Source organism: Lissotriton vulgaris, chromosome 3_1 (genome assembly GCF_964263255.1).
Source record: "Lissotriton vulgaris chromosome 3_1, aLisVul1.2, whole genome shotgun sequence".
NCBI lineage: Eukaryota > Metazoa > Chordata > Amphibia > Caudata > Salamandridae > Lissotriton > Lissotriton vulgaris.
In genome coordinates this window covers 1624704310-1624730904 of record NC_141689.1, presented here as the reverse complement: position 1 = coordinate 1624730904, position 26595 = coordinate 1624704310, and the positions used below count along the sequence as shown (strand labels likewise).

The 26595-nt window shown below is 45.4% G+C and overlaps 1 protein-coding gene across 8 annotated transcripts in view; it reads left to right on the top strand.

Annotated features, from left to right (window-relative positions):
- Nucleotides 1–26595, top strand: part of ELAVL2 (ELAV like RNA binding protein 2) — a 661451-nt gene that overhangs the window by 280111 nt on the left and 354745 nt on the right. For 6 of the 8 annotated variants that reach the window (XM_086962112.1, XM_086962109.1, XM_086962108.1 and 3 more), the window contains one exon: nucleotides 24053–24296. In XM_086962112.1, coding sequence (XP_086818238.1) covers nucleotides 24053–24296 — 244 coding nt within the window. The remainder of the gene's footprint in view (nucleotides 1–24052; nucleotides 24297–26595) is intronic. The other 2 variants (XM_086962115.1, XM_086962113.1) reach the window with 1 other exon arrangement.

Below are 26595 nucleotides of genomic sequence, written 5' to 3'. Positions count from 1 at the left end.
ACCTCCAGGACACCTATTTTCACATACTCATTCACAAAAGTCACCGCCCATACCGAAGGTTTGCTGTGGCGGGCAAACATTACCAAATCAGAGTGTTGCCATTCGGCCTGAAGTCGGCGCCACACATTTTTACGAAATGCCTATCTCCAGTGGCAGGGTACCTTCGCCAGCACCATCACCAGGTATTCCCCTACTTGGATGACTGGCTCATCAAGTCTCCTACTCTAGAAGGCGTGAACAGATCTTCCAACGCCTGTCTTCAGCTCTTCGAGAGCCTGGGGCTTATGCTCAACCAGGAAAAGTCAGTACTGCAGCCCTCAACGCCTCACTTTCCTGGGAGCAACTCTAGACACGCATCAGGAGAAGGCCTTCCCATCACACGAGCGTCAGGTCAAACTGAGGTCTCTGGCAGCCCACATTCAGGTCAAAAAGACCATCAAGGTGCGACTCTTCAAGTCATTGCTAGGAATGATGTACTCCAATATCCTCCTAATACCACACTGCCGCCTTCATATGCGTCCCTTACAGGAGGCGTTATCATCTCAGTGGATCCAGTATTCTGGATCCTTCGACGATCTTATCAGGATCACTCCGTTCATGGTGAAGGCCCTGCACTGGTGGCTTCAAACAAAAAACCTGAAACAGGGCCTTCCATTCCTGCTTCCAATCTCCCCACACGTGATAACAGATGCATCATTGGAAGGATGGGGTGCGTTCTTGCAGGAACTTCAGATACACGGTCAGTGGTCGCTGGCAGAAAAACAGCTCCACATCAACCTGCTAGAGTTGAGGGCTGTATACCTGGCACTTCGAGCATTCCTGCCCCGGATCAGGAACTCAACAGTGCTTGTGAGGACGGACAACACCACCACAATGCACTATCTAAACAAGCAAGGGGGAACTCCATCCATGACGTTGTCTCAAGAATCACAGCGAATTTAGAAGTGGCTACTCCAACACATTTCGCTGAGGGCGGAGTATGTCCCAGGAGCAGACAAAACCCTGGCAGACTCACTAAGCAGGCAACGCTCCATTTACCACGAATGTGAGCTCGACCATCATGCTCTCGAAACAGTATTCTCCCGATGGGGCAGACCACACCTGGATCTATTTGCGACGGAGATCAACGCAAAATGCCAACATTATGCAAGCTGGCTTCCCCAGAAAGGATCTCTCGGGGATGCATTTTCGATTGGATGGTGCAACGTCTTTGCTTACGCTTTTCCTCCATTTCCCCTGATCCCCAGGGTCTTCCAGAAACTGAAAGCAGAGCATTGCACCCTGATTCTCGTAGCCCCAGCGTGGCCGCGCCAACACTGGTTTACAGAACTCCACATTCTGTCGCTGGAGCCTCCAATTCCATTCAGGCCTTACCCGCATCTCCTCACTATGAACCAGGGGCAAGTCTAGCATCCAGATCCGACATCTCTCAGATAATCGGCTTGGCTCCTAAGTTCAGAGTTCCGTGACTTAGATATTCCTCAGCACTGCAGGGTCGTCTTAGCCCGGGCCCGGGCTGACGGTACCAACAAGACGTATTCCCTTAAGTGGAAGAGATTCTGTTTGTGGTGTAAAGCTAACAAACTGCACCCGTTCTCGACCTCTCCGGCACAACTTCTACCTTACCTGCTTCACCTAGCCAACTCTGGATTGGCCCACGCCTCAATCAAGGTCCACCTGGCAGCCATATCTCGGTTCAGGCGCTCTTCGTCTAGTGTTTCCCTATGGTCTAATAGACTGGTCAAGCAGTTTCTGAAAAGCTTATTCAGGACTTATCCTCCAGTGAGACCTTTAAGACCTACATGGCAACTCAATGTTGTCTTGGCTCAGTTGATGAAACACCCCTTTGAGCCAATGCATAAAGCAGATCTCAAATACTTGTCATGGAAAAAAGCTCTTTTACTGGCTCGCACGTCTGCAAGGAGGGTGAGTGAACTGCAGGCTTTCTTTATTCAAGACCCGTTCCTTCAGTTCAAACAGGACAGTCATTCTAGGGACTAACCCCAAATTCATACCAAAGGTTCTGTCTGCTTTTCATCTAAACGAACCTATTGTCCTGAGATCTTTCTTCCCGAATCCATCTTCAGCAGCGGAGAGATCTCTACATTCCTTGGACCTGAAAAGATGTCTGAAATTCTTCATTCATAGTATTATTCATTGCCTTCAGCAGGCACAGGAAGGGCCTACCATTGACAAAGCAGAGCATTTCAAGATGGATCTCTGCGGCCATCGCCTTCTGCCACCAGCAGGCGGGACATCCTCTGCCCTCCAAGGTTCGGGCTTATTCCACTAGAGCGGTTTCTACCTCCATGGCGCTCTTTTCTGGGGTGCCCATTGTCGACATTTGCAGAGCGGCGACATGGAAGACACCACATACGTTCACCAAGCCCTACTGCCTGGATTCGGAATTTATGAAGGATGCAGCAGTGGACAGGCGGTGCTCCGTCATCTATTTCATTAGAGGTGAGCCTTCTTCCTTACATCCCACCTTTCCTATTACCTAATTGCACATTTATTATCCTGCTATTGTTTGCAGTTGATTGTGTTGCACTATTGATAAGTGATTATCGAGTGTCTTACATGCTATATTATGCGAAATGTGCTGCCTATTGCTTGCTACTCTGATTCAGGAATGTGAATCTTGAAGATACCCATAATACTGGATAAGAAATGCGTTACTTACCTGTAACTGCAGTTATCCAGTATTGGTATCTTTCATAGATTCACATGCAACCCACCCGCCTCCCCTGGAAGGGCTCACCTTTGTTCTCTCAGTTGGTACTACTTAGCACTGTGCTTACGAAAATCTGAGGGACTAGGGCTCCTTCCAGGAAGGTTCTAGAGGGTGGTAGTAGCTGATTGGCTCCTGGCCAAAGTTTGGTCCTTTTTACAAAAGGACTTGGATAGGTTACTAATGTGAGGCCTCTGGCCTATTAGTATGTGTATGTCTATATGACATTACTGTTATTATGTACTGGGGACTCCCACCCCGTCGACTGGGAATGATTCAGGCATGTGAATCTATTAAAGATACCAATACTGGATAACTGCAGTTACAGGTAAGTAACGCATTTCTTACTGCCCCACCCATCCTCCCCGTTCTGCGAGCTGATTACTAGGGTTAAGGTCATCCCCTTTTAGTGCCCTAGTTTTATGCACCAATGGTCAGTATCTTGCATGGCTCTGCGTTTCGGCGCGGAAAGTCATGTACAGAACTGACGTCAGCGCGCATGGGTGGCACCCAAGTAGCCTCCGTGACATCATCCCGACGCTTACTATGCCAGTGACTGACGCGGAGCCGCACAACGCCACCTACTGGCGCGCAGGGGTACTGCTAAGCAGAAAACTTTCCAGATCCAGACTGACACCTGGGGAATATTCTAAGGTAAGGAATCTATCAGTAACTAATGCCTCTTACAGATATATAGTTACACAAGTAGTAACTCATGCTACATGTGTTGAAAACCTATATGTAAGGGAAAAAGCAGGCACGGGGAGAGATTTAGTGTAGAGGAGATAGGAACAGAGGAGGTGGACAAAGAATGAAAGAGGTGGGGGAGGGTGAAAAACACAAACCGGGAGACGAGGAAAAAGTGTCCAACGTCCGGTGTGCTGTGATCCCAATGGAAATGGTGTAATTCTCACACCTTTACTGTGTGGCTCCCCTGACGCTGTGGACTCTCTGAGGGGTCTCTGAGACTCCAGGGTATAAATGCTGGATCCCTCTCCAACAAGGGGAGAAGGAGTGCTTTGGTAAAGGGCACATGGGTACAATAGTTCCAGTTGCAAAGTCCAATAACAGAAGAAACAAGTCCCCGGAAAAGGGGGGGGGCAGGGGGCTGGGAAGCAGTTCAGATTTGGTAGCTGAACAGTAGGAGTTAAAAACCTTATTGGGGCCCAAGAAAGTAGAGTAAACGGGCTGAACCCTTAGATGAGGTGTCAGTCCTAAATGGAGTCTGTCAAGTCCTAATTAAGGAGTGATGCTTAAGGGGGACTGCTTGACCCTGTGACTCGGCAGTTTGTCTTGTCTTTATTCAGTAATGTTTTTTGTTCAGTTAAAAACCTCAGGATCCTCCTTCACCTATGGTATTTCCCTGGTTGGTGCCATTTTGGAGTCAGGCAAGGCGTATCCCTCTAGGGAAATATTAGCAAAGTTTATATTTTAAGAGGGATAGATTCAGGCACCCTCCGGACCTCAAATTCCTAATTTGGGTATCTTGAGGCTTACTCCGCTCCCTCACTCACTGCTTCTCCGCCCCTGTAGCGCATCTGCAAAGGTGTGTGGGATTCTCACGGCACAGGCGCCGAGTCAGGCGGGCTCCCGGTGTGCTTGCCGGATAATGCTGCCTCTTAATGTTGGGTTGTACTCTGGTTTTGTGAATTTTTTCATGCGGGTTGAGGTGTCTGCAATGCTCCGTGTGATCAGGGCTGAAACCATCTGTAGTGGTTGCTCCTCATCTGCTACAGGCGCCCACTGGGGATGCAGAGAAGGCAGCTCCAGGTCTCGTTGCTCCCTCGATGTAGTCTCCTCGGGGGCCGCTCCTGTTTTCGCGGTCCCCGCTCTTATACAAAAAGGCGAGTCCGCTCCGCCTCCTGGGCCATTTTGAGGCGCGATCGCCTGGTGAGATTTCAGCCGAATTTATGGCAACTAAGCGGATTGGGGGAACAGCACCTACTGCGGCAGACGCTCCCAAAGCTCGGATGTCAGGAGTGAACTTTTCCGGCCGGTTTTCGTGTGATTGAAGCACAGCGCTTGGCTGACGTGCATAGACCTATGAATTGAATAATAAAGAAGAGAAACATTGTTCATTTTGCACTAGCAGCAACTTACTTAATAGTATTGTTTCTTCAACTTCCATTGATAATTTTTCATGGACTTTTCTGATCTTTTTGTCGGGCAGCTCCAATCTGGACTATTTTTGGGAAAGACCTGTTCCCGTCTAGTCATTTATATTAGTCTCAACTACCTGTACATTAGAACCCTTTTCATTACGCCAGAACCCTCTTTTCCTTTAGCGTTGCATGAAGTATTATTGATACATTCTATTTGGTGGGAGAGAGCAATAAAATGAATTTTCTATCAATACACACGACCTCCATATTGCACTCTGTCAACCTATCATTGGTTATTGCGCCCATTAAAAATTCATTAGTTGACTACGTGAAAGAAATGCAGCTAAGCATGCTCTAGGTTAACATCTGCATTTTAAATTTGCATCTGCGTCACTTAATCTTACTGGAATGGCCATGTTGGACATTTTATTGATGCTCCATAAACTTTCTGCCCCTCTCAAAGGGAATACTTTTCCATGCTGTTTTGGAGATTTTGGCAGCTCAGACCTTGATCATACCGGACTCCAAGCTTCCATGAAGCCAGCCGGTGATGTCGCCATAAAAGCTTTTCTTTATAACCAGCCTTTATGACTTCAGTGTTATGACTGCATCTCCCAGGCCAACCACTGAGGGAATCTTCGTGCTGCTTCCACCCTCAGTCAGTGTACATCACTTGAGTGGTAAATTAAAAGGTTCCTACCTGATTTTATGGCAAATGTGTCACAGCAGCTCCATAGGGCTCAAATTCGCTAGGGTAGAGCAGCTCTTCTCAGATCGTCTTCAGTATGTGAAATACATCGTTTGGGTTGATAGACATACCATTTGGAGGGCGGCAAGTTGAACTCTTGTCATAATTCGGATGCTTGCCTTTACCTAGACAAACAAAATACAAGTTGCCTTGAAATATTTCTAGAAGGGGACATTCCTTAACCTCTGGTCCATCTTCAGAAGAACTTTGTTTACCATCAGTGGTATAGGAAGCAAACAAAAGTATTGCTGGTATGAAACAACATACCTCTTAACTGAAACCCCTTGCTGCCAGTAAACGATGCGCTCTTGGCACTAGTTCTGTTTGCCAAGAAACAATGCCCCAGTCTTGACAGTCCACAGTTTTGATTTATTTTTTATTCAGCTTAAAAAAAGTGGCACAATTAAAATACTCATTAGTCATAATTATATAGAAATATTTTGAGTAGTTCCCCCTCATACCCCGGTATAGGTTTCGCAATAAAGAAAAACATTGAAGACTACATCTCTTTAAAACGCAATTCACCGGGTGGGAGAACAACCAACATTGCTGTTTTGCTTGACCAGAATAAAAACATCTTTAGCGTTACCGTTCAAAAGTTACAGTTACAACCTGGTCTCTGAGATCATAAAGGAGACAGTTTAAGCCACTGCATTAGCATCGGATAAATTCTCGTAAAACTTCAAGCTAATGCAGTGTAATCTGCCACAAATACAAAGGTATGGTAGATCCGTTGTATGACCCACCCCCTCCCTGCGTTCAAATCCTCAGTTTGTGGTTTAAGAACTGGGGAAGGAGAAATTGTTCCATCAAGGAAGGAGGGCAAAGTAGCATGACATGTTTCAGAGCTTCGTCTTCACTTAAGGTGCAAGGGTCAGTAATATCAGTATTTTCGCTCCATTTCTTTTATGTTAAGAATGGTAGTGTGCCCAGTCTGAACATTGCAGTTATTGCTTGGCTTCTAGGTGAATTGGATCTAAATGTGCGGTTGATAGCTTACAGGCATTTAAATCTAGTTAGAAAGACGTCAAACTGAAGTTCCTTGCTGAGTCTTTTTTATTGAAGCAAGTTCGGCTTTCCTACACTCTACCTTGATGACTTGAAAACACTGCACAGCTGGTGGTTGTCCGAGAGTTTTACATGTTGTAGCCATTTTACTACTATGCCATTCTTGTTTTTTAATATGGGCAGAATTTATAGTCTCTGCCATGTTTGTTTGCAGGTTTGCCAAAAAGAGTACAGGCTTTAGGCGGATGTATGATTCATATTTTGTAAGCCCATTTCGAGTCTGTGCTGCCACTGTTATGCCAAGGCGTAACAGACTGTAAAGGGGTATAACATTTTTTTGGTAGATATTGGCCTGATGGAAGCCCCACAGATCTGTCACTAAAGAGCATAAGTAGCAGTATTTGATCTCTGTTTGAAGGATTGTCCTTAGTGTAGAGACTCAATGTTCCTGTTGAATTACAGGACAGAGTTTGCATTCTGTTGAATAATAGTGAAATGTTTCAGGTCTCGGCTAGACCGCTTATGCACTGCCTTGAAGAGACATGTATTCAGTATGTGAGCTTCAGCCTGCCCACAGGCTTCCCATTTGCTGGCTCCATCGTCTCTCTCCTATTATTTCTCCCTATTTGTCCATGGCATGCATGCATCGCTTCCAGGGTTTAGCCCTCCTCGAGAGCATGGACCAATTAGTACTACCCATCAACTGCTCCGATTTTAGGGACTGCTTTAAGAACTACTTTTTTCTTTGTTTTTCAGTACTTCACAGGAGTGCTTTTGTTTTCACTCGCTCACAACTACGTTTCTGTAAAAAGACCTGTAAATCTTGTTCTTATTACTTCAATTTAGCTCTGCATTGAGAGACCGATCAAATCTCAGACACTTTTCCAGGGCACCTGTTTACTTTTCCTAGACTTCAAACTGAAAGGATATTTTTTTTCCTGTCCCCGACCCCCTCCCATTTCTCTGCTTGCCTCCTCTGTCCATCATTGCCTCTTCTAGTAGTATGTTCTCATTTGCTATGACTTCGCCTCTGTAGTTTTTTTTCGGGTTCCACTGGGTGTACTGTCTCAGCTTTCCCTGCTTCCACACATGCCCCTGTACTTTGTTGGTTTCTGCAATCTGTGGTAACCACCGTAAGGTAAAATGGAGGCCGCTGAACACTTGAAGCCCGGAGGAGTACAGCAACTTTATGGTGGTGCATACCCCATCACTTTGCGCCACAGGGATCATCTGGGTCTACTGGGAGAGCCTGCACAAGTTAGCAAACAAGGTGGGTCAAAGTCACTTTTTAGGGTGGGACCAGTAGCGCCAATGCTGGGTACATCACCGCAACCTCTGCCAGCCCCTGCGAAAGCCAAAGGGCTTCCTGCCCCATGCCTGTTTCTCAAGTAGAGAGCCTTGTTTGCTGGATTATCACTCATCGGTCTGTAGCACTGTCCCTCACTTGGCCACAGAGCAAGTGCCATGTGTGAGACCTTTTTGTAGAAAGAAAGGAAGCCGTAAAGATGTGCATTCTAGCAGAATCTTCTCAGTTTAATCATGGTACATTGTGAACTTTAGGTAAGGGGGTTAACAAAAGTGTGGAAGAGTTTGGTAAATGCTATACGTATTGCATAGTTGAAGGTAACTGCACGTCTCTAAGGAATTTGTGCTATGAGTGTCTTCCAGAGAGGCTGCTCAGGCTCTGCAGTCTGTATCCCAGGCCGGCTCTTGGGCCGTGTGCTTTCCCTCAGAGCAGCTACTGGAGTATTGCGCTCTTCACTGAAGCAGATGCTTGGGTGCTGTCTTATCTATGGGGTAGTTTCCCTTTTAATTTTAATGCTGCTGCCCTGGTGCCACATTTTATAGTGCTTCACCTTTACACAATGTTTACCCTTCATTACTGTGTTGACACGAGTAGATGGACGTCCACAATGCTATACGTAACCAAAAAAACATTGGCATTTTCCCCAACACCCGTAAGACTTGGCGTGCTGATATCAATTGGCGTTGCCAAAGCTAGATTCCATTTGCCTTACCCATGCATTTTTAGATGAAAATAGATGATGCCCAGGGAAACAAAAGGTAGTTTGCTAGATAAAGGGTGTCCTGTTAATTGTGATAATTTGTATTACTTGTTTCTTGAGTTCATGATCATTTAGAAGCATTCATTGTAAGATGTGTTAATGCAGTATTGTGTATAGCCATTCAGATGATGCATTGGCGACTCAATTCTGGTTATAAGTACGGCGGCATATGCAAACAGAAATATGGGAATTATTTCTTCAATGTTGGAACGTCGTCCTACACTTTCAATCGAAATCTCCCTATATTGTTCATAAACAAGTTAAATAATATGGGGCCATGGCACAGCCTGGCCCAACATTTGATCTGATGGGTAATTGGATGGTACATTCTCCCTTTTTGCTGTATCTAGTAATAGCGTAATCGTTATGGTGGAAAAGCATCCCTTGCTCCTTCATAGTAAAGTTATATTTACTGAATTGAAGGTGGACTTTAGGTCAATGAAGGATCTGATCAGAGGGGGCCTTTTTATCTTGACATATTTGATGTAGGTCAAGTATATTCTCATTGCCTCTTCCACTCTGCTAAAGCAGAAGCTGATATTCCTATACCCATTTCCAAATGCAAATAAGCAGTAGCCTTCCACAAATGTTGCCTGCCCCGTCGTAGTGTGATATTGGCCGGTAGTTCAGGGGATCTGTAGAGGATCTTTTTAGGTCAAGCATTGAGACCTCTTGTATATACTTTAGTGTATACTAATATGTGTATGTATTTTGTGGGCTCTGGAGATCGGCTCTAGGACTGGTCTCCTTCCGCTTAGGGACTTTTTTTTCTGTTAAACTGCCTCTATTGAACTGTCTTGATAGAAAACTACCAGTAGAGGTCAGAAAATACCAGAATTGCTTTATGCTGAGAGAATTCCTTTTTTGAATTTTTCTGGCAACTGCCTCTTTAACTTTCTTGATGGAAAACGACCAGCAGAGGTCAGTTAAACACCAGAATCACTTTAGCATTCTCTAGATTCCAGTCCATAGAAATGGTCTTCCACGAGCATCTGTAGACTATATTTATTTCAAATCCTGTATTTTCGGTGAAATGACCACCAAAGGCCCTGATTTTATATTAAAAACAAAGCTTTGGACTTTACCATTTCCCACTAAAAGGAAATATTTCACTCCATATGCTACCATACCTGTCGTGTCACGCAATTTGGTGCTTCCTTTCCCTTCATGTTAAAGAACAGTAGATGTTTCAGCACCCAGGCTAATGTGCTGCATAGCTAAATACATATAAGTCCCAAAGGCGAGATCGATTGCATTGCAAATGCTTGCTTGAAATATAGTCACTATAACAGCTACCATCCAGGACTACGTAAACACACTGCTGTTCCAGATGTTATATACTTCTTTGAGAGTAGATTGTTATAAAACACATATGGCGAGACTGTCAGGACCTGTAGCCTTATTGTTTTACTGGCAGCAAATTGCCTATTCAGTTTTTAATTTGTTATATGGCTTTGATTGCTGGAGAAAAAGCTTTCTAGTTTTATCATTTAAGTTACACTCAAGGCCATGAAAGTATTACAAACCATTCTGCAGTCCCCCATTCCCTGATCTAGGCTTGTCGGCAGGCCACTATGTTCATTATAACGAAGTCCCAAAATGTCCCTGTCTTTTTTCCTTAGTGCTGATAGCATCTATTCCACGACTTTGTGGTGGATCTGCTGTACGTACAGGGGAAACTATAACATTTCAATGAAGGGTGAAGGTCTTGGGGCACCCAGTAATTTCCCGTATTGAAAGTGCACACAGCAATGCAATCTGCAAAATCGGGTTAAACTCAGTTTATTTTAGAGCGTGTTCAGTCACCCAGGGGAAACGCTTAGTCTTTTTCCTGATACGGAGGAGCAGTTCAGAAAACCTCACCGGCAGAATCAAGGCAAATACTGGGTGCTGAAAGTCCTCCACCCTTATATGAAATTTAATATTTTCGCCTGTACTTACAGATTTTTCATCTCGTCACCACTATCCATGTAAGCTGGCTACTGCTGGGTCTTCGGAGCAGCACGGGGGTAGGAATAAGGAAACTTTCTTATGCCGGTGATTCGACCGCGCTGAACACCCTTCGCCTTCAAGCTCATGGAGCCTCTGTCACAACTTAAGTGCTCCTGCGTAGTTCGTTTGGTCGTAGCACGCCCCGCCCCGTTATAGGGACGGGGAAGACCCCTATGATGAAGCATGACACTAAAGGACTTTTTAGTGTGTGAGGGGTATTTTAAAAAGCACATCGTGCTCTTGTCTTTCTAGACCTAAGAGAGAGCCTAGTATCTCACTAGACCCCAAAAGAATCAAAACACCTAAAATGTATCACTACTTCACATTGATAGAATCTCATTGTTTATATGATATTGCTGGGTGCAGCCAGACGTCCACCCTTCTCCTAATTAACTAGGCGCTTGATATAAACTACACAGTGCCTCATTCCTTGGTCCAATCAATGGCTACCCACTTGGTTGTTTTTCTGTCCTGAAGAAGCCCCGCCATGACGCCTCACTAGCTGCGCTTATTTCAGGGTCGAAACGTCGACTATCAATATCGGCCAGTCCCTTGGAGTCTCTAACATGAAATTATAAGACCTTGATACCCCTATACAGACATTGATTTACTATTATACTGGCCTTATTATACTGGTCTTATGAAGGACAGAAGTCTTCCTTCTAAGTTTTATATATATTCCATTATGTCTTCACCTGTGTGTATATATAGCACCCATTCATCAATGTCACTTGAGCACTAATGTCACTTGTATATACTGCCACTTCAGAACATTGTTTTTCGAAGCCATAAACAGGCATATAATTATCCTAAGTCATTTTAAGAAAGTTAAAGATTCATGACTTAGCATTTACCATTGGCTTTTGGTGTGTTTCAGCTGCTTTTTCTTTGCAATTTTGATGTCTAAATTACTCTATTAATGACTTATGTAAAATGTAAAGCAATTTCCTTTACCCGACAGAACCACTGTAGCTTTTTTGTATACTTACCCAGGTTCTGAGGGACACAGGGTTACCCATTGTTATTTTACAGTTACTATACATAAGCAAGCATTGGCAAAGCAGATAGTTCTCGTCTATGCAAAAGCTATAGGCTTTGCCAATATGTCTTAGCTATGTTGTACACCAGCCTGGCTGCTGATCAGCATGGCTAAACGTTAGTGGAGTAGCACAGTTTAGTATGCATGGTGTGAATGCGATGTGCTATTACAGACAAAAGATCTTCAATTGAAATTACTATTCCATTTGCACAGACAGTTTTGCTGATTAAAGTACACAGCGTACAAAGGATATTGTGTGGAACTGTCATTACCTATTGTATTTTTATTGTATTAAAATATTTCTCTACCACCATTCAGAATTACCAGAAAATAAATGTGCGTCATTTGTGTTTCCCTAATTCTGATATATTCTGAAATACCAGCGCCGTTCCTTTACAGACAAATGTTGTTGTATGTGGTGGAATCTAGTGTAAAACAATGGATTATCCAGGCAAGCCATAGATTTCTGAAAAGACAATTTCAGATTCAGCAAGAGTAGATTGGGAGTCTCAAGCGCCCCCGCCCAAAATGGTGATTGGGTTCAGGCTGAAGCATCACGTGGTATAACAGGGGGTTCACTTACAGAGTCTTTTCTGGAGTGTAAGAGTGTAAGGAAACTTGAACCCTTTCTTGACTTGATAACTAAGCCTCTAGACAGGGCCCTCTTTTTAAAATTAAGGTACGGTACCCTCCCGGTACGCGAATTTACTTCAAAATGGTCCAACCAGGGCGGCCCCTTGCGATCTTGTCCTGGATGTGCGGCCCCTAAAGAGTCCGTGGCCCATCTTCTTTTTGCCTGTCCCGCGTATAAAGTGGCGCGGAAAAACTGGTTGAAACCAGTATGTAAAGGTTTGGGGTTGAGGTGCCATCGCTCGGCCTTACGAGTGATTACATCGGATCTATCATCTACCCCATTGATATGCGGGGTGGCAAAGTTTTTAGGTAGTGCCTGGATTATTAGATCAAGATCTCTGGGAATGATTGCAAGGCCTCTACCTACCTAGAGTGGAGTTGTTTGAAGCTGCTAATCCTGAGTGCCTGGAGTATTTTTTGTCTGTGGTTTTTATCATTCATGTCAGTGCTCAGTCGTATTTTAAGTATGGTCAACCCTTGTTGTTGCTAGTATAATTTGATGAAATGTATTTTAAAATGTATTTTAAAATGTATATTGTTGTCTTTTATGGTGATCAATTTACCGAATAAAGATTTATACACAATACACAATTTTACAGTTACTATACATAAGCAAGCATTGGCAAAGCAGATAGTTCTCGTCTATGCAAAAGCTATAGGCTTTGCCAATATGTCTTAGCTATGTTGTACACCAGCCTGGCTGCTGATCAGCATGGCTAAACGTTAGTGGAGTAGCACAGTTTAGTATGCATGGTGTGAATGCGATGTGCTATTACAGACAAAAGATCTTCAATTGAAATTACTATTCCATTTGCACAGACACAGTTTTGCTGATTCAAGTACACAGCGTACAAAGGATATTGTGTGGAACTGTCATTACCTATTGTATTTTTATTGTATTAAAATATTTCTCTACCACCATTCAGAATTACCAGAAAATAAATGTGCGTCATTTGTGTTTCCCTAATTCTGATATATTCTGAAATACCAGCGCCGTTCCTTTACAGACAAATGTTGTTGTATGTGGTGGAATCTAGTGTAAAACAATGGATTATCCAGGCAAGCCATAGATTTCTGAAAAGACAATTTCAGATTCAGCAAGAGTAGATCCTAATGGTTTTCCCAACAAATATATGTTGAAATAAAGTAGTATTAAAAACATGAACGTATCTAGGACCCTAATTAAATATTCCCGATTTATGCCCTTATGTGGTTATAACAAATCATATCCTTATAAAGGCATAAGAATCATATCCATATTTAGTCATAGCCAATGCAGTCCAAAAATGGCAAGGCTACTTCCCTAGACTCCTAGAAAGTACAACGCGTTCTTTAAACAAACCAAGCCAACAGCAGCCTGAGAGTTCCCCCTGCTTTTTTGATTTGTCCTAGAACTCCTGAGAGTCCTGAAAGAACTGCCAGTTCTTAGTGAAGTCTTATGTCCAACCGTACGTCAAACTCTGCACCTTCAAGGTATAAATATACCAGCATTTGCCTTAAACAACACATGGTGGTTTGGAGCAGAGCGGCTATCTACTTACCCAAAGCCCAGCTGATGCGAGTGCCGAAGGAAGCCGACCCTCCCATTGACGCACTGAGAGAGACGCTGTCTTTTCTCCTGCCGAGAAATCCAGCTCCAGCGTTTCCAGTCACCCTTGCGGGTTGCTGGGAGATCGAGTCCTGAGAAAGAGATACAAGACCTCCTTCATTCTAAAACCAAGGTACAGTGCTGATTAGATCCTTGGAGAATTCTTGATTCAGATTCTTGGCAAAACTAACGTAACTTAATCTGCAGCTCACTTACTCCTTCCCACGTACTAGTCTTAGGTTAGGTACACCGGGGTAGGCGTATTTTAGAAGCACCCGTTGAGTACGTTTAGTCAACTTTTATCATTGTATGTATTGTATATATTTTATGCGTTTTAAGTATCATATGGCTCAGAAACCATATAAATGCTTTTACAGTATTTCCTAATACTCCTTTTACTGTACGCACTTTACTTTATGACAAGTATTGCAATTGTGGCAATTCACTTCTCTTGCATGAGAAAGAAGACTGCTCAATAAATAACACCTTTTATCGAAAATGCCCGTCTCTCTATTTCTCTGCACTCTGGTGAAACTAAGCATGCACGATCGATTGAGTGAAATAGCTATCTTTTGTTTTCACACGACTCTGGAGATATACTCCTTATTCTGGAGTGAGCAAAGTTGTCAAGTTTATGCGGTTGTCAGAAGCAAATCCCTTCTTGTCTATTCAGGAAAGTTAACTTTCCTGTTCACTCGAGAAAGTTTCTAGTGACCTCTGAGCTAGCTGCCATTCTTAATTAAGTCTAACATATTCAATAGAGACCTAGTCGACCTCAGTCCTACGTCTAAGCTATCGTTTGTTATTCCAATGCCTATTGGGCATATAGGAACTATACTACAGGATCATTCCTCCATGTTCTGTCTGCGGCTCTTAAATGTCTTCTTTCATCGTTGATGTCAGAGGTGAACCATGTTCTAGAGGGAATATTCCTAGCTTTCTTTAGTTTAATGGGAGCAATTTGGTCAAGGGTAAGCGTCAAATTAGTGTTGTAGAGAGAGGTGATATAGTTGGTTGAGAGGTGGTCAGTGGTAGAGGGGAGAAGCAAGCTGATTCTTTCTTCTAGGACCGCTCGTGGAATTTGAGCTGTGTTCCTGACCCGTTTGGGAGGGTCTCTTTTTAGAATTGTATTGTCCAGGGTTAAAAGGTTAATGTGAAAGAGGACTATGTGATGGTCGGACCAGTCGACTGGGAGGATGTGATCAATGGTGATAGTCTTGCTTTCAGCAATAATGGCATCAAGGATGGCTCCTTTGTGGTGAGTTTCGTCTAAGTAATGTTGTATCCGATTGTTCGCTAGGAGTAGGTTGTTTAAAGTTTGAATGAGTGGGTTCTTGGTTTCATTCCACCTTAGATTGAAGTCGCCCAGGATTATGGAGTTGTCTAGTACCTAGTGCGCAGTTGGAATCAAGTCTGAAAGGTGAACCGTGAATTCTGAGGAATTGCCAGGGGGATGATAAAGAAGGTGGCAGAGTGTGGGTCTGGAATCCTGAGTTTTGATGTTGACTGCGAGGCATTCAAAGGGGCTGTTAGCGCAAGAGATTTCCGTGATGGCGATGTTGTTCTTGTGGATGATTGCTATGCCCCCTCCTCTGTTCTAGCCTATCCTTGTTGATCATCGTGAAACCAGGGGGAACTAACATGTCCATGATAGGGTAGGAGAGGTTGTTGAGCCAGGTTTCTGTTATGAATGCTATCTGTATGTCATGGGAGAGTATGGCTTCTGATAGTTCGGATGTATGTTTAGAGGATGATCTGCAGTTTATGGGCATGCAGTTGATGGGGGTTTCTTCTCTGTGTTTGTTCGGTTGGGCTTTTGGAAGGAGGGCAAGGTGGGACGGGGGTCTGGGTGCTCTCGGGGGAGGGTGTTTGCTTCTGAAGCCTGTGATTACTTGGATCGTGGATTTTGGGGACGAGTTCAGCAGAAGGTGTAGGGGTGCCTCGGGGAGAATCATTATCTGTGAGGAGAGTGAGGAGGATGTTCTAGAGAGTGTATCCAAGGAGCTGATCTTCCCTTTGCTAGGAGAACCAACTTTAGGTCTGGGTGGGACGTGTGGCTCGGAGTGGAGTGTTACCTTATCTATGCTTGGATGGGTGGGATCGACTTGCTCTGAGGCTGAGTGTGAGGGTTTTCGGGTAAGGGTTAGGGAGGAGAGAATTTCACTCGGGCCTCAAACCAGTATTTCCAGTTGTGTTTCAAGTAGGGAGAGGCGCTGCGTCGTGCTGTCTATGTAGGATGGATGGGTGTCTTTATCCGGAGTGGTCTTGGGTGGGGGGGACGGTATAAGGGAGGAGGGATCAAGGGGTGAAGAAGGGTGTCAGAGGCCGCAATGTCCTTGCTGACTGAGGGTAGGGAGCTTGGCACCAGCACTTAATTGTCAGCACTGTACTCATGAGAGTCTGCCACATGGTGGCGCTGCTCATCTAATTTAAAGATGAGCGTCACAATAGGTGTTTATGAATGCATATTAAAGAATCCTGCCTCCACAGCCATTCCTTTAGCTTTGTGGACCTTGAATCTGAACAGTCGCACTTGCAGGCGGGACAAATGGTTAGTAGTTTTTGCACTGATGACTGGGTCAGTGGTTGGTGCAAGCTGCAGTGTTCTCCTGGTCGGAGCCCTGGCGCTTATTTTTTACAACTTAGGCATTGCTTATGAAGCTGTACCCAAGAGGGTACTTTTATCCACACATGGTAGAGATGATAGATTATAGAGGAATACTGCAAGTACTTTGGTAGGAAGCTGAAGGAGACATTGCATTTCCTCTAGCTAAGATACAGCACTATAATGTGACAGCCCATCACCACCAGCCATGGAGGAGTGGCCCCACAATATGGACTCATTGGATGGTTATTGTATTTAAAAAGTTCAAATCGGACCGCTCTCCACACCTAAAATCAAATCACTGAAATGCGTTAGTATGTTTTTTTGGCCATTGCCTTTCATCTCCATGACCCACGCATGCTTCTTGGTGTTCCTCTCGGATCAAAAATCTTAGTGTTTTGGAGCTCTTAAACATATGTTTTTTAACCAACGTTGGGCCTGTTGGTGTGATATTCAGTTGTACAGCAGTCACCATAATAACTTAAGTGTCGCGGTCTAGCCTCCAGGCATTCACGTGACCCGCCGCAAGGCCATTCGGACGGTGGCAAGGTAACGAGCTGCCCGGCTCTCCTCGTAGAGGAGAAATAAGGTACCAGTTGAAGTGCTCCACGCTGCTTCCTACTCCACAGTGGCAATAATTCAGAGGAAATGGGTTTGGAGGGGCACAGCGAGTTGAAATGATGAGATTGTCAAGATTTAGGAGAAAGTAAAATAGATTTGTGTGCACTCGTGGGTCGTGCTTCCGTCAAAGCACGGTAATTAAATGGTAAGTGGTGTATGCATCGTGATGCAAATACATCCCCAATGGAGGCACTCCGTTATAGTTCAAACAATGATTCATGAAACGTTGGTATCCGGTTAAAGGTATTTAATCATGCAGTTCATGCAACTTAGTCCATTGATATTGAAGTCATATCAACAATTGTAACATTGAGAAGATTCAATGACAGTCATAAGAGGTGAACGCCTCCGATGCATTTCGGGCAGATAGCCCTTTATCAAGGAGCGCTGAAAGGGAGGACAAAATGCAGTGAGAACAGTGTTCTAAATGACAGGATGACCGTAGGTTGTTAAAGTGCCGATCAATGGTGTGGGTTTAAATAAAATACGGGCTAGTGATGAAGGTGAATGGGACGGGTAGCGTCAGCACGTGACGAAGGGTCGGGAAAGTGAGGAAATGAGGTCGCGGTATAATCTGCACAAGCGGTGCGGAGAAAAGACTTACTTCATCCTTCAAATGGACCCAGACTTTCGGGACATTTTCATACAACCACCCTTATTTGCATATTCTAGGAGTAAGAACATTCAAGAAATCCTTTCTAAACCCACCACCAAACCCACACAATACAAGGGCACCCAACCATGTTTGAATTGCAGCCATTGCAATTCCATCATCAAAGGGAACATTATCAGACATCCTATGAAAGGTCATCCCATCAGACTCCAAGTTAATGCCTCATGTGATACCTCGAATCTCATTTATGCCCTAAAATGTCCATGTGGTAAATTGTACATCGGCAAGACCGAACGGAAAATAAAAACTCGTCTCAACGAGCACAAGTCGAACATACGTTTGAAATATGACAAGTCAAACATCGCTATGCACTTTGCTGAAGCCAGACATACCATTGCCCAACTTCAATACATCGTCTTAGAAACTATTACCAAAACAGAAGGCATTGATACACGCAAATTCCTCCTTCAGAGAGAACTGGAATGGATATATCGTCTTCAAACCCTTAAGCCACATGGTCTCAATGACCGTATCGAATTCAGTTGTTATCTCTAAGTTGTCATCATTTTGTGATATCTCATGTACTTTAATATTTACCACCTAATGCATTGCTCTCTCTTGCTCTTTTACCTTCCCGCACCTTTCCAAGATGGCCGCTTTGATACACCTCTACCCTCCCCTGTTACATCCTTAGTCCGTCATCCACTTTCTTTTTCACCCGTTTGCTTTTTACTTTCCCGCGATCGCGCACAACCTAGGCGTCCAGCTCACTTTACTCAGGAGTAGTGAGACTAACTACCCACGTTATGAAGTAAGTCTTTTCTCCGCACCGCTTGTGCAGATTATACCGCGACCTCATTTCCTCACTTTCCCGACCCTTCGTCACGCGCTGACGCTACCCGTCCCATTCACCTTCATCACTAGCCCGTATTTTATTTAAACCCACACCATTGATCGGCACTTTAACAACCTACGGTCATCCTGTCATTTAGAACACTGTTCTCACGGCATTTTGTCCTCCCTTTCAGCGCTCCTTGATAAAGGGCTATCTGCCCGAAATGCATTGGAGGCGTTCACCTCTTATGACTGTCATTGAATCTTCTCAATGTTACAATTGTTGATATGACTTCAATATCAATGGACTAAGTTGCATGAACTGCATGATTAAATACCTTTAACCGGATACCAACGTTTCATGAATCATTGTTTGAACTATAACGGAGTGCCTCCATTGGGAATAATTCGGAGGAACCCGCGCACCAGTTCCACCTTCGCCCAGGTAGGGGAAAGCCGGCACATGTTCTGTGCATCATGCTCCGCTGGGCCTAATCGCATGAGGCAGCTGCTGCTGCCTTGCACTATTGGCGTGCATTTCAGCGCGGCGAGTGGACACGTCCAGTCAATACTGCAAGGCCTGTGCTACAAAGGGGCCACCTACAGACCTAGAACACTGGGAGCCACCAGTCAATACTGCAAGGCCTGTGCTACAAAGGGGCTAGCAACAGGCCTAGAACACGGGGAGCTACCCTCTGCACCGTGTAAATCTCTGCACATATGTTGGCGCGCTACTCACATGCTCTGTGCTTCAGGAGTGCCCCAGGACCCATTGTCCACTCACTCAAAGGGCCCGGAGCTGGTCACTGCGGCCAAAGCCACCTGGCAACCTGCCTACCAGCGCAAGGAGAGAGGTCTCATGGCAGCTCCCTGCATTCCACACCTCAGCACACTGCGTCCTGACGGCCCACGGTGGAGTTGCACCCCCCTCCAAGCCGGTGTTAGTCCATCCTGTCCTACGTGCACCCAGAGGATCCTCTGCATTCCACACCACACGTACCATGTGCGCTCAAACTTTTGCCTAAGCCCGGGGAAACAGCCATAAAATGGGCCCGACTGGAAGGGGTATTTCCTGAACTACCTCTCAGCGTTGGAGGACGAAGGTGAAGAGGAATTCTCCAGCAAGCAGCGGAAGAAAATTCTTCGACATGATCTGGGGTCGGAGGGTTTGCGCTTGTATGACCAAATGGTGAAAAAGACCAGGGCGTCATCCGACGACTACGTCTAACAAGCCCTTGAGGACCTAGACAACCACTACCAGCCGACGATATGCACCGCCATCGACCGCTACAAATTCTTCCAACGGAAACAGGCAGAATCTGAGTCAGTTGAGGACTATGTTGCAGCCCTCAAGAAACTGGCCATAAACTGCAAGTTGGCTGCCTACATGACCTCATCAGGGACCAAACCATCATGCACTCCACCCATTCGAGCATCCAAGAGAAGCTCTGGGTAGATGGAGAAAGCACCCCTTCCGGAGATCATCGCGATTGTCAAACGAGCAGAGCTCTCCAAACGATGCGCCCTCGCGGCCAAGAAAGATGGCACCACCAGCAACAGTGTGCGAAATAACTGACCGGAAGGTTCCACCCTCAAAAGCCACGACGGACACCGCCTTGACCCGGCAACCTATGCCCAAAGGCAGATACCTCGGTCGCGCCCCTCAAGGCAAACAAGGCACCTGTTACCAATGCGGCAGCCACGCTCACATGGGAAATAACAAGAAATGCTCTGCGTTCCACGCCAAGTGCTCTTTCTGTGGCATCACAGGACATTTTGGCAAGGTCTGCCGACAGAGGCACAAACACTGCCGTCCAGTATGTCCAGGACACCTCAGATGATCAAAAGGGACTAGATCTCTCCGACCAAGACAGCATTCTTTGCATCGAAGACCACATCCTGGGCATTGGGGGTGTCGCAACCAAATAGCCTTCCTGTAAGTTGGTGATTGGGGGTGTTCACATCGCCAAGTAGCTGACAACGGTTCGCCATACACCCATCATCCAGAAGCAAATTTGGGACATTGACTTCGCTCACGCGGGGATTATCTCGACCCCACGGATGTCCATCCAGTCACATACACGGGTGAACCAATTCCCATGGTAGGTTTCCGGCAGCTCCTGTTCGAATTCAAGGGCAGGTACACGACAGCGAAGTTGTACGTGGGGCAGAAAGGCCCATCAGTCCGGGGATCGGCGGACCAGGGGTCCCTCGGCATCCAGCTCAACTCAGGTGGTGACACACAAGTGCTTTAGATGGAAGACACATGCACGCCTGCCTCGCTCCAAGCGGAGTTTCCCCACAGTGTTCAGCCACCAAATTGGGAAGATGTCCAAATTCTCCCACAAGATTGTGCTCAAAGACGGAGCGATACCAGTCTCCCACAAAGTCAGAAATACCCCGTTCAACTGCCGAGAGGCGGTTCAGCTGGAACTGAAATGATTAGAAGAACGCAACATCATTGAACCAATCGAATGTGCTGAGTGGCTCGCGCCCTTGGTGGCGGCGCTCAAGCAAAGTGGTAAGATACGCCTTTGCATTGATCTTCGCAAACTTAACAAGAAAATCATTGTGGACAAGTTTCCCTTGCCCAAAATAAACGAACTACTAGCCCAGACCAAAGGCATCAAGTGGTTCTCTACCATTGACCTCCAAGCCACCTACCATCAGTTATCACTCCACCGTCATGCCGAGAACTCACATCCTTCATCACGCCCTTCAGATGCTACAGTTTCAGACGCTTGACTTTTGGGCTTGCATCAGCGGCTACAGTCTTTCAAAAACTCATGCACAAGCTGTTCCAAGGGGTCCACGGAGTCCTCTACTTTCAAGATGACATCCTCGTCCTGGGGAAATCCAAAGCTGAATATGACCACATTTTACACACCGTTCTACACACGCTCGCAGCCAACGGCCTCACTGGGGAGCTAGAGAAATGCAAATTTGGTCTCTGAAAAGTCACCTATCTGGGGCCTGAAATTAGCAACATGGGAATCGCCCCCAAATCTGCAAACGTGGAGGCCATCATGTCCGCACCCTCCCCCAAAACCAAGGATGATGTTCGCTCTTTCCTAGGGGTGGGGGAGTACTACAGTAGGTTCGTCAGAAACTTTGCGACTAAACCGCATAGCCACCACACGCATCGCCAAAATGACGCTGCGCCTCCTGGACTTTGTCTACGACGGGGTACTTCCCTGGCCCGCAGAACAGGGTGGGGGAATTCCTAAGCTGGTCAGCAGCCATGGAAGAACCAGTCACTCCGTCGGATTGGGACAATTGCTGCGTCGCCTTTGACTGATCACAAGCACATCATCAGTGCCCAGGACTGGGCAGAAGCCTACACGCAGGACACGGAACTCTCTCAGGTCAAGTTATAAGTCACGGAGGGCTGGCCAGAGAAGAAGCAACCTCAGAAAATACTGGGAGGCCCGTGACGAACTCTCAATCGTGAGGATTCCATATTCCTGCTGCGGGGCGACAAAGTGGTGCCCATAAAGGCCCTTCATGACCGCATCCTCCACATCAACCACAAAGGCCATATGGGCATCGTCTAAGCCAAAAGACGAATGAAACTGCTTTACTTGTGGCCCGCCATGGACATCCAAGTGGTGAGGTTTGTGAGAGCATGCGACCATTGCGTCAGGGCCGACAAATCGCTCGACACCCTGAGACCCCCCCATGGGCGAGTTCTCCACTCCCAACAACCCCTGGGAGGAGTTATCCATCGACATAGTAGGCCCTGCCTAGACACATGGGTACACCCAAACACCTTATCGTAGTCGTGGACCGCTACTCAAAGTGGCCAGAAGTCGAAATCAGCGAATCAGTAGATTCCAACATCATCCCCTTCCTCACCAACATCTTTCTGAGGGAAGGCATTCCCAAGTCAATCACCAGTAACAACGGTCCCGAGTTCACGTCCGCTAAGTGGACAGTCTTCACCAATTGCAATGGAATCATGACAAAGCGCACTTCGGTCTACCACCCTGCGGGCAACGACCTATTGGAACGCTTTAACCGAGTGATCATGGGCTCAATCCAGGCAACCATCAGTGCCTGTAAGAACTGGGAATCCGAAGTCCGAAACAAGTTTTTGGCCTACCGCATCACACCCACCTTGACAGGCCACAGCCCGTTTAAGGTCCTCAGAGAAGAGAACCCTTCACCAGAAACAACACAGCCTGGTTGACAATGTGACTCCAAAGCAAGTGGTCCCCAGCCATCGTCCGCAGCAACAGAGAAGGCACAGAGCATCTATAAGGCACATTATGAACATTATGACAAGCGGAATAATGCGTGAAGCCTCACTGGCGGAGGGCGACTGGGTCTGAGTCAAAAAGGGGCAACTACGACTAAAAGGAGACCACAAGTTCAGTGAGCCCTTGCGAGTCGTAGATGTATACACCCGCTCTGCCTTCTTGAGCGATGACAAGGTCTGGTCACAATCCAGGATGGCCAAGTGCAACAAGATCTTTCAGTGGGCCACAAACAACAGGGATCTAGAAGAAAGCCACAGGGTCGCGGGAGCCACAGCACCATCCACAGCCCAAAGGAGCAAGGCGATGGGAATGTGCAACATGAGATAGGCCGGAACCGCAGCCAATGCGGAAGGACAGTCAGCCAGACAGTCGACTCGGTGTACGCCCAGCCAGGGGGCATTCCGTGTGAGACACCCAACACCCTCGGTGGAGACCAGGAGGAGGGCAAGAGGCAAGACTGATCCCGCGGAGGAAGAGAGCAAGGGATTTAAACGCACACCCACAATGGCTGGGCGGTGAAGCTACCGAAACATCAAACATTCAGTTGTTTCGCTCTCGGTCTCTCTCGCTCACTCTCTCTCTCTCTCGTTCTCTATATCTCGACGCCTGTGGTCTGCAGTTTTTGCCGCCTTTAAGGGGGAAGATGTGTAGTGTTGCGGTCTAGCCTCCCAGCGTTCACGTGACCCGTGGCATGGCATTGCGGGATTGACGTGAACGCCGGCGGCCATTCAGACTGCGGCAGGGTAACGAGCTGCCCGACTCTCCCTGTAAAGGAGAAATAAAGAACAAGTTGAAGTGACCCACACTGTCTCCGACCTTCCTTCCGTAGGGGCCTTTCTCCCCATACCACAGAACTTTAGTTTAAATAAGGGCATTCTGGGCGAAAGCATGTCTATTGTTCCTGAACACCTTATTTTTTGTTGCAAGCTTTTGTTTTGTAATATCGGGAGTAGACAGCTGAGTGCCAGCATTCTAAGTGCTCATAACATTTAAATAAGTTTTCTGGTTTAGATATTAGCCAAGTAAAGATAACTGACGAGATAATTAAAAAGCTGCATTTCGTATTTAACAAGAGATTAACACCTTACTGAAAACTGCACTATAGGTGCTTGCTTCACTCATGCTTCTGCTAATGAGTTCTGGATGATTTGCTTAAGTGGAATTGATTGTTTTCTGTACATCTATTCTGAGGCGTTTTTCTTTCATTCTTTAGCAGGTAATTGCTGCTATGGAAACACAGCTTTCCAATGGTCCAACTTGCAATAACACAACAAACGGTCCTAGTCCCATAAATAACAATTGCTCATCACCTGTGGATTCTGGAAACACAGAGGACAGCAAGACCAATTTAATAGTCAACTATCTTCCGCAGAACATGACGCAGGAAGAGCTGAAGAGTTTGTTTGGCAGCATAGGTGAAATTGAATCCTGCAAATTAGTGCGGGACAAAATTACAGGTATGTCATTTCTTGGCTGATGTATTTGCTTTAATATTTTTATTAGCATTTCATACTGTGATTTAAATATATTGTTACTGTTTTACAATCGTGTGATACTTGTCGAAGTGATAATTCGTTTACAACTTTTTATTGTGGTATTAGGTCATTTGTTAATTCTAAGTAAGGCATCCCAAGTTGCCCTTCACCCAGAGAATCTGACCATAAAACATGAATTGCAGTTACTAGAGAAAAAGATTTTGTCCCAAGAGCCCTCTTTGTACTTTTTACAGCTTTGTCAACGCGGCACCTAGGAACACAATGTTTTCACATTTTGTTTTAAAAACTCTTTCCTCCTTTGGACTGTTAGGTAACCATGGAGGAAAAATCGAATATCAAAGGTTTTTTTGCGGTGGCATACACTCCCTATGCAGATCTATATTCCTGCTTTTGTACAGTGTTCAGGTGAAAAAAGATGCTGATTTCTGCATTTGGTGAAGAAGTCCTTTCAGTACAGAAATTAAATTGTGGCATTGATGTTTTTGGCTTGGTAACATGTTATATAAAAAAGATTTGAAGGGACCCAATCAGTATGTGTTCCACGTTGGGTGCAATTTCCTACGCAAATTATCCTGCCATTCTGTTGTCTATTTGGCTCCTGGTGTCTGGACCTTAGGAAGGCTTTGGTGCCTTCTTTGTACCCACTTCTGTGGATTGCATATGTTCTATGGTGTCTTTCTCGTTTGTTTTTATCAGGTAATCACTGCTATGGAACACAGCTTTCTAATTGTCTTACTAGGAATGACATTGCCACAAACGATAACCGGTCATGTAAAGTATTGTCATTTTATAGTTGTTTAAAGCCTATCAATTGATAGATATGAGAAGCAACATTTGCTTAACGTGTGTTCCCCTACTCCCCCCTCCCTGTATGAGTGTTGCAAACTTGTTTTTACTCGTTACAGGTACCATAAGACCTCCAATCATAGGAACAGGTTAATAACCTTTCTCCTTTCTCACATTTGAGCACATTGTTTATTTACATAGTCCTTCACTTTATTCACCTACGGTCTTGATGAATGCCCGTAAGTCCTAGAATCCAGGCAACCAAGGCAGAAACATGTCGACCTATTTTTAATCACCCCCCCCCTTTTTTTCTAATTCCATTACTCTAAGTGCAACTATTACTCATTATTAAGTCTATAAGATGCACTACAATAGAGTTTACCAGATCCAAAACCAGACCGAATAAAGTTTCTTTTTCTGAGTTTTTGGTTTTTTAACAATTTTTATCTCTGGCTCACTACTGCACCAACCTTGGGTAAAATACCTCCGGGTGGAGGCTGCATAACGAAACTAGACCTAATGATTATGCACACACGTGATATATAAGCGGAGAACCAAGATATACCGCTTTGAACCCACCACACCCATCACGTGCATGAGGGTCTTTTTATTGGGACACCCTTTGCTAGTCCTGCACACTCAAGGTTGAGCAGGACAAGTGATCCTTTCCCTTTTGATTAGCCTTACTAGGAATAACCCAACAAATAGTTTTCTTTGATACTCAAAAAGTGGAATATCTGAAAATGAAGGCTCCCTGGTACAGATTTTGAGCTTTTGTTTGAGAACTTTAACAAGATTCCCATACAAGGTAACATTTTATAGCTTTTTTCAATATAAAAATGTGGCCCAATTGGGCATACATTAGGCTGAAAATACCAATTTTTAGAACCAAAAAATTGAGGGAAATGTAGGCTCTGGACATACACTACCTATGTTCTTACACACTCCGTGCTCAACAAACTATGCATTTTTATTAGCACAGAAGAAAAATAGAAATTTTTGAATCGAAAAAATAAATTACTTGTCTTCTATGCTCATGACGAGCTGAGCTCGTCATGAGTCACAGTGGAACTGTGATCATTAGTAGCTGGGCTAGTCATAACCGCTGCGGTCCGCCCACGCGTGATTGATTCCCCGCATGTGCGGGTAAATTAATCAGTGGGCGGAGTCGTGACGAGCCCAGCTAGTCATGAGCACAGCTGCACTGTGACTCATGACGAGCTGGGGTCGTCACTAGCACCACAGCGCCGCCCCTGATCCCTCCCCTCCCCCCTGAATTACCCCCACAGCGAAGGGGTTAAAGACATTCATAGTTCTTTCCACGTAACCATTAAAGTGGATCAAATTGTGTGGAGTCTAAATACACAATCTAAAGAGAGGAGAGCATGGAAAGAAATGCACCTTATTGCAGCTGACCTTAAGGATTAGAGAATGAGCCAATATGTCACAAAAATGGTATCATCCAGAGACCTGC